Genomic DNA, 8,513 nt, shown 5'->3' with positions numbered 1-8,513 from the left:
CTCTTTTTGGGCTCTCAATTTCCCTTCCCCTCCTGTTTTCGGCTCGCTTTTTATTATATTTATCTCTGTGTTTTCCTTAGCGGCCGCAAAAGTTATTTTAATTTTTTCAGGATATTAAATAAAGGCTGTGGCGGGGGGGGCTGCGGCAGGGGGCCCTGCATTCCTCACCCGTTACGGAGCGAGCGGGGTTTGATAGGAGACAACGATTTGGACGGCGCCGACATCAGAACCACCGCAGGGCTGGCGTGGCCTCGTGGCTTCCCTTCCCTTGGACCCGCCGGCGGGAGCTGAACACCCCCCCCCCCCAAAAAATTAAGCCCCCCCCTTGGGATAGCGAGGCAGGGAAATCTGGTGCTGCTAAAGGGAGGGTCCCCACTGGGGGTTTGGGGGGATCGTTGGATGGGTTTGGGCTCCGTGGTTTGGGAGGCTCCGGGCGGTCGAGCCCTCGGTGGCCGCCGGGTCGGGGTTTGGCTCGGGGACACACGGCTGGATGCTCTCGTTGGCACTGGCCCACCCACGGCGAGCGGCAGTGGGGCTGGTGGGTTTGGGGGGCGGAATACCCCAAAAAGAGCAAACCTGTGTTGGGGGGGGAGGAGAAGAGTTGGGGGGCTATGGGGAGACCTGGCACCCGCCACCCCAAATTCCCCCGGGAGCCATCCTGGGGTCCGCTCTGTCACCCTCCGTGTCACGGCACTGGGCTCCAGCCACGCTGTTGACACGGGGAATACCTCCGTGCCTCAGTTTCCCCTCCCTGCATGGGGGCGATGGGGGGGAGCAGTGTGTTCCCCCCCTCCCTGGGGACACCTGGGTCCTGGCCAGCTCTGCGGAGCCGTGGCCACCGTGACTCAGCCCGGGGCTGGCACACGTGGCCGGGGGTGGCACCCGGGGCCCCGCCACGCTGGCACGGGGACCCACTGCCATCCCCGTCCCCCCATGGGGTGGTGGGTGCCAGCAGCTGCCTTCGTCCCCCCCGTCGTCCCCCCCCCAAATTTGTGCTGGCGCGGAAGCCCGTTTCCGCCTCACTTTGCCTTTTTCCGTGGCTTTTTGGTGGTGTTTTTTTTCTGAAAACCCCCAGAAAAGCCCCAAACCGGGGCTGGGCGCATCAAAGGGCTGGCAGGAGCCCAGGGCAGGGGTGGGGAGGGGGGGGGCAAGGAGGGGTGGGGTCCCCACCAGCCTGCAGTGCTCAAAATTGGGGTGTCCTTGGTAACACGTGGCCCCACCACGTGCCCATGTGCTGCCATGTGGCCCCTGGCCACAATGCCGCTGTGGGGAAACTGAGGCACGAGGCAAGGCTTGGCTGTTCCTGTGTACACGCGTGTTCCTGTGCATGGATGTCCTGGGGGACATACACACACGTGTGGCTGGCCAGGGTGGGCATGCAAGGCCAGGGCACACACGTGTGTGGGGCGAGGCTGGCGTGATCGCTGCTGCCACGTGGGGATGGAAAAGTCCCATCGGGTCCCCGAAAGCGGCTTGGGGCGATCCCCGAGCCTGGGGACATAGGGACACAGGGACAGAGGGGTATGGGGACATGGGGCTATGGGGACACAGGGCCGTGGGGATGTAGGGACATGGGGACGCCAGGATGTGGTATCACGGGGACACAGGGACACGGGACAATGTGGTCCTGGGGACACGGCTACAGGGACGTGGGACCATGGGGCCCTGGGAATGGGGAGAGACAGGAAAAAGGGACACGGGACCATGGAGACCTGAGGTCTTGGGGCTATGGGGACAAAGGGACATGGGGCAACAGGGCCATGGGGAGAGAGGGACGGGGGACCACAGGGGTGTGGGGCTGTGAGGAGCCAGCGGCGTGGGGCTATAAGGGATGGGGGACAAGGGGACGGAGCTGGATTGTCCCCAACCCTGCTCAGTTCCCACCACCCCTAGAGAGGGGGACACACACATGTCCCCTCCGTGCCTCAGTTTCCCTTTGAGCACTGAGGGCTGCAGCAGAGGAGGAGAGTGGGAGGAAGGCAGAGCCCATCCCTGTGATGAAGCTGCCTGGCCTCAGCCCTGCTGGCGCAGGAGAACGGGGCACGGCTCTGCTTTCACGCCTTAGCAATCCCTTTATTGCTTTGGGGGGGGGGGGGGGCAGCCAGGAAAAAGGAGAGGGGGGTCCGTTACATTAGTGCCTAACAAACTTGGCGTGCTAACGAGGCCGGAGGCGGAGGAGAAGGGGCGAACCCTGTCCCTGAGCTCTGTGCGGGGGCGCGAGGTGGCCGGTGAGGTTTTGAGGGCAAGAAGTTGGGGGGGGGGGAGAAAGAGGGGGGGGTCTCACCTTGACACCCCCCCCAGTGAGCCTTAGAGTGCTCGGAGACCCCCCGCCCATAATTTAAGACATAAATTATAATTGCTAACGAGGAGCTGCCACCAGCCCCGGGGTGGGGGGGGGATGCGGGGGCTTGGGGCGGGGGGGCAATACCCCGTAATAAATATCCCCAGCGGCGCAGAGGAGGATGAGGATGGAGGACGAAGGCTCAAATCTCCAACAAACTGCCAGCCTCGGGACTACCGGCATCTTTACCAGGAGAAGCCGGAGGCTGCCGAGGAGAAGCGGGGGGCTGCTCCCCACCGGTGCCGGGGGGGGGTTTGGGGGGTCCGGCTTCAGCGTGGGTCTTCTGATGCTTGCTGAGATGATCGCTACGGGTAAAACGCTTGCTGCAAAGGAGACACGTGAATTTTTTCTCCCGCGTGTGGGTACGGACGTGCCGTTCCAGCTCGTCGGAACGGGTGAACCGTTTGCCGCAGAAAAGCCAGTTGCAGACGAAGGGACGCTCGCCCGTGTGCCAGCGCAGGTGGGCCTTCAGGTGGGATGCTTTGCCGTACACCTTCCCGCATCCCGGAATGTGGCAGCTATGAACCGGCTTTCGTCGGGATCCTCCCGGACCCCCCAAACGCTCCAACTCTTGGCAATTAGGACAATCGCAGGCCGGACGACCCCCTAACGAACCGCCGCGTGGTCCCTTAGGGGTTTCGCCCGGGTTGGTTTTAGGGGTGGGGGGCGCGGCGGGGTTACTGGTGTAGGGGGGGGGGTTGAGAGCCCCGAAATCGGAGCCGTAAGTGGGAAGTGGGGGGCTGAGGGTGGGCTGGCCCTGCAGCGAGCCCTGCAGCCCCTCGGCGCCCGCCGGTCCCCCCAGCCAGCCCCCGTTAGGGTGCACGTCCCACCAGGAGGGTGCTGCCGGCCCCGAGCCCCCCGGCAGCCCCCCGCCGATGCCGCCCTTGTACCAGGAGCCGTAGGGATGCGGCATCTCCAGCGAGGGGTAGACGCCCGGCAGGCAGTCGCCCGGTGGGTGTCCCTTGGCCGTCACCACCACGGGGGCACCCAGCACCTCCTGGGCGCCGGTGGGTGCCGGGAAGGGGTGGCCGAAGGGGCCGTAGTCAGGGCCGTAGGGACCGGGCGATGCCTGGGGGCTGGCCGAGGGCGAGAGCAGCCCCGGGGCGCTGGGGAAGGCGGCCGTGTAGGAGTCACCCATGGCGGCGGCGGTGGTGGTGGCGGCGGGGGGACGATGGGTGGGAGCACCCCGAGGTGGTGGGGTCGGCGTCAGCGGGGGCACAGGGCCATGGTGCCTGGTGGCCTGTGGGAAGAGGGAGATGGGTGTTAGGATGCTGGGGGGAAGGAGAGAAAGGAGGGGGGGGCACCTAGTGCAATGGGGTAACTAGTGCTGGGGGGCACCCAGTGCGATGGGGCACCCTGTAGTGGGGTATCGAGGACCATGGGGCACCCAGTGCGATGGGCACCCAGTGCAATGGGGTAACTGATGCGATGGGGCGCCCAGCACTATGGGGCACCCTGTAGTGGGGTGTCGAGGACCATGGGGCACCCAGGGCGATGGGCACCCAGTACAGTGGGGCACTCAGCCTCGTGGGGTACCCAGCATCGTGGGGCACCCAGCCCCAGGCAGCACCTGCACCCCGGCTACACCCAGCCCCACCGTGACACCCCTCGCCTCCCTCCTCACCTCACCACCACCCCGGTGCTCCCCAATCTCTTGTGCCTCAGTTTCCCCCCACCTCCTAGAGCTGAGAACACCCCATCTCCACCCCAAGAGCAGAGGCATCCTCGCAGGGGCTTCTCCAAGGGCTAATAGCAGGGTTGTGCCGGCAGTGGTGGGGGGCCCCCCTCACCACTGCCCCCCGGCCTCCCCCTGCTCCCAATCTCGGCTCCTTCTGCCTTTATGGCCTTTTAATCGAATTATACTGTGGCCTCCCCCCACCCCGGGCGACTTCCTCTGCTTTTATGCCCTTCATGGCTTTCAGCTGCCGCGGGCTGAGACCGGGCGTCATGAGCTGGTCCCCCCCCATCACCCCTAGTTTTTCCCTTTATTTTAATTTTTTTAAATTTATCCCTCCCCTTCACCCACTTTGTGGCTTTTCCAGCTTTTTTTTTGAGGGGGGTGTCCCCCCCCCTTTTGCCGTGGTTATTGCGCCTATTTTTAAGCCGGCCCCGGCCGCGGCCACAGTGCGCTCCCGGTTTTCCAAGGATAACAAGGGCCAGGCCTGTGCCCCGGGAACGCTGCCCTGCCGCGAGAGCCGAGGTAATTAAAACCAGGGCGAGCGTCTAACGGAGGCACGCTTAAAATAGTGTAAACCTCCCATAAATCAGCTCCGCTTGCGCCGGGAAATTAGGAGCAGGGCAGGCGCCCCAGGGAGCCAGGAGCTGTGGGCTGAGAACGGCGTGAGCTCGGTGCATGAGTGGCTGCTGCAGGGCTGCCGGGGGGTGGGGGGGTGTGTGACAGCTGGTGGCTTCGTGGCTCTGCATGGCCTCTGCTGTGTCAGGGACACCAACCCTTCCTGCGTGTGTCCTGTCCCCCCCCCTGCTCTGGAGCAGCTACCCGGGGTGGGATGGGTCCAGACCCTGCTCTGGGGGTCCCTGGTCCCCAGTTCCCAGTCTCTTGTCCTTGATCTCCAGTCCCTGGTCCCCCAAGTCCCCAGTCCCTTGTCCCCCAAACCCCAGCCCTGTCCCCAGACCCCAGCCCTTGTTTCCTGATCCCAGTCCCTGTTCCCCAAACCCTATCCCTGGTCCCCAGTCCCTGGTCCCCATCCCCATCCCTGATGTGCTGCTGCTCCCAGCCCCGATCCCAGTGGGTGCCCCCCTAGCCCCTGCCTCAGTTTCCCCTGCCACCGTGCCCGTGACCCCCCCAGGCCACCCTGCCAGCGCCTGTCCTCACTCAGCCCCAGCTCCCCACTCTCCCTTGTCCCGTGATCCCAGATGTCCGGGTCACCCCATCACTGGGGGCCCTGGCTCCCCCTGCTCACACGGTGGAGCCATCCCCAGTGGGGGGACAGTTTGGGGTGAAGATGGCACTTGGCACCGTCCCCATGTCCCCGTCCCCTCCCTGGGGATGGCAGCATGCGGGTCCTGCTGGGGTGGGGGACACCAATGTGTCCCCTGTGGGCACAGGGACAGTGATGGGGCGCGGGGGGGGGATCAGGCCCTGTATGGGGATGGGGGACGCAGGGTCCCCATCTCCTGGTCCCCACGGCTCCCAGGGACCACAGTGGCCTCTGGTGCCAGCCCAGTGTCCTCCCAGGGACCTACCCGCCCCAGGGTGGCCCTGTGCCAGGGACAGACGTGGCCCCATCACCGTGGCCTTGGGGACAGATGTGTGTGTGTCCCCCAAGGGGTGCCAGACTCCTGGGGACGGACATGTTCCCATCAGCTGGTCTGGGGGTGCCGTGACCCTGGGGACAGATGTGTCCCCATCCCCAGGTCGGGGGGGGGGGGCAATGGCCCTGGGGACAAACCTGTCCCCAGAGCCAGGTCCTGGGGCACAGTGGTCCCATCTGCTCGCTGCCAGCACCCCAGGGTCCCCCAGTGCTGCAGGACCCTGGCGGTCCCTGGGCTGGGTCCTGGTGGCCCGTGTGGGGGTGGCAGTGGTGACAGGGTGGGGCTGGGGGGGGGGACGGGACACGACACCCGTCTGGAAAGAGCCACAAAGTCTCGGCACTGAAAATATCCCTGAAGCCACCAACCTGAACGCCTGGGTCCTCTCCGTGCCAAGTGCCATGGGGGCGGGGGGGTGTCCCCCTTCCCGGGGAGGTGTCCCATATCCCAGGGGACCCTTCCTGACTCGAGGGGGGTCTCCTTTCCTGGGGGGGGGGGGGGGTGTCCTGTCCCAGGGGAATCCCCCATCCTGGGAGGGTCCCGTATCCCGCGGGGCTCCCCCATCCTTGAGGGGGGTCCTTGTCCTGGAGGGTCCCTGCCCCGGTGGTGTGGGGGTCACCCTCCCCAGAGGGTCCCAGATCCCGGGGGCGTCCCCCGTCCTGCGGGGTCCCTGTCCCGGGGCGGGGGGGTCCGCCATCCCAGAGTGTCCCAGCCCCGGGGGGGCTCCCTCCCGTCCCCCGAGGGTCCCTGTCCTGGCAGGTCCCGTACCCCGGGGGGGGTTTCCCCTCCCCTCGTGGAGCGGGTCCCATATCCCGAAGGGTCCCTGTCCCGGGGGTGGGGGATGTCCCTCATCCCGAAGGATCCCTGTCCCGGGGCTCCTCACCGCGCTCCGGGGCTCCGCGGGTCCGGGGATGCCGGGGATGGGGACCGGCCGCGGGGATGCGGGTGTCCCGGGGTGCCGGTATCTCGGGGTGCCGGTGTCCCGGGGCTCGGTGCGGGAGGGAGGGAGCTCCGCGGCGGCCGCCCGCCCCGCTGTGCCGCTGCGGCGGGGCTGGGCCGGGCCGGGACCGGGGCCGGGGCCGGGAGCCCTGCCCCGAACCGCCCCTCGCTGGGGGGGGAGAAACGGGGAGGGGGGGTGTCGGGGGAAGGGAGGGCAGGGGGAAGGGGAAAGGAAAAAGGGAAAGGGAAAAGGAAAGGACAGGAAAAGAGGAAGGGAAAAAGAAGGAAAAGACCCTGAGTCAAAAGAACAAGGAATAGGAAAAGGGAAAGGAATTGGGAAAAAAAGAAGAGATAAGGAGAAGAAAGGAAGGGAGAAAGGAAAGGAAAAAAGATGTAAGGAAAGAAAAAGGAAAGAAGGAAGTAAAGAAAAAAGTTGTGAAGGGAGGAAGACAGGGAGGCTGAAGGCCGGGGGAGGGAGGCGGGGGCTGGGGGACAGGGACGGGGGGCAGGAGGAGGGGGGAGAGAAGCGCAGAGGGGCTGCACTGGCAGGAGGGGAAGGGGAAAAAGGAAAAGGGAAAGGAAAAGAGGGGAGAAGAGGCTGGGGAGGAAAGGGGGAAGGCAGAGGAAGGAGAGGGGGAGAAAGGGCTGGGCGGAAAGGGAAGGGGAAGGAATGGGAAAAGTGCTGGGAAGGAAAAAAGGAAAAGGGGGAAGAGAGGAAAGGGAAAGGACGGGGGAAAGGGAAGAAAGGGACAAAGGAGGAGGGGAGACCTGGGGGCACCCAGGGGCTTGTCAGCCTGTCACTCCAGGATCTGCGGGGGTGAGATGGGGCGAAACCACCCCAAAACAGTGCCAGTGGGGATGAAGCAGGGATGGGGATGAGGGTCTGGGGATGGGGGGGACAAGGGCTGAGGACAGGGACAGAATAGGGATGGGGACAGGGTGGGGACCAAGGAGGGATGGGGCCAAGACTGGACGCAGGATGGGGATGGGATGGGGATGGAGCAGGGATGGGGACGAGAGGGGACCAGGGCTGGAACTGGAGGGACCAGGAATGGGGCTGGGGAGCAGGGATGGGGACAGGAGGGACCAGGGATGGGGATGGGGGAGAGCAGGGAGGGAATGACTTGGAGGGGCAGAGCTGGGGACAAGGACAAGGGACACTTGTATGGGAGCAGGGTTGGGGACAGGGACGCGAGCGGCCCTGGAGACTGGGCTGGGGAATCCCCCCATGCCTCAGTTTCCCCACTGTGGAGGAGTTATTCCAACCACTCTCCCCCCCCCCCTTTTCTTTTTTCTCCCCCCTTTTCCCCCTTTTTTTCCCCCCTTTTCTTCCTGTTTTCCCCTTTTCTTTTTTATTTTCCCCCTTTCCTATTTTTTTCCCCCGACACGGCCGTTTGGGAGCCAGCGGGGCCCTTTCCCAGCCCTGAGTCAGGGCTTTCCGCTCCGGAGCCGCCGGCGCCGCGGCCGCCCGCCGAAGGCCGCAACCACTATCCCCCCCCTTTGGTCCCCCGCCTTCGCCAGGGCTCCCACTGCCCACAGACTGGGAGCAAACTGGGACGGCCGCTCCATCCCTCCTCTTCCTCAGCCAGCGGGGTGGGGGCACCCCATGGGCTTTTTGGGGGGGGTCACAGGGGTTTGGCTCCCACCGACGTCAACCACGAGGGTTTGGTTCACTGCGGGGTGAGGCGGGGGGAGTTGGGAGCTGCCCGAACGCCTGGGTCCCCTAGATGGGGCTGCAAATTGGGGTTTGGGCCTCCCACCAGCTTAGGGGTGGCGGGGACCCCCCCCGTGTCCCCCGGGACCCTTCAAAGCTTGGCGGTTGCCCGCCAAGGGGAGCCGGGGGGGGTGATGCGAGGGCTGGCGGCGGCGGGGGCTGATTACAGGGCGGCGCCGAGCCCGGCCGCCCACGGGCCCCACGGCCGCACTCGGGGCCCCCGCAATTACCCGGGTATTTATACCCCGG

General features: G+C 65.6%; 1 protein-coding gene across 1 annotated transcript; it reads right to left on the bottom strand.

Annotated features, from left to right (window-relative positions):
• Positions 1-2,058: 2,058 nt before the first annotated feature.
• SP7 (Sp7 transcription factor) lies at positions 2,059-7,034 on the bottom strand. The gene is made up of 2 exons (XM_069806365.1): positions 6,495-7,034; positions 2,059-3,581 (listed from the first exon to the last, which is right to left on the bottom strand). The coding sequence occupies exon 2, from the start codon at positions 3,477-3,479 to the stop codon at positions 2,484-2,486; it is 996 nt and encodes a 331-aa protein (XP_069662466.1). The 5' UTR covers positions 3,480-3,581; positions 6,495-7,034; the 3' UTR covers positions 2,059-2,483.
• Between the last annotated feature and the right edge of the window lie 1,479 nt (positions 7,035-8,513).

Source organism: Haliaeetus albicilla, chromosome 18 (genome assembly GCF_947461875.1).
Source record: "Haliaeetus albicilla chromosome 18, bHalAlb1.1, whole genome shotgun sequence".
NCBI classification, from domain to species: Eukaryota; Metazoa; Chordata; class Aves; order Accipitriformes; family Accipitridae; genus Haliaeetus; species Haliaeetus albicilla.
Note: the sequence above shows the minus strand (reverse complement) of the source record. Positions and strands in the feature narration are given on the sequence as shown.

Coding starts and splice junctions, on each gene's coding strand:
- SP7 (XM_069806365.1), bottom strand. CDS start 3,479: ATGGGTGACTCCTACACGGCCGCCTTCCCCAGCGCCCCGGGGCTGCTC.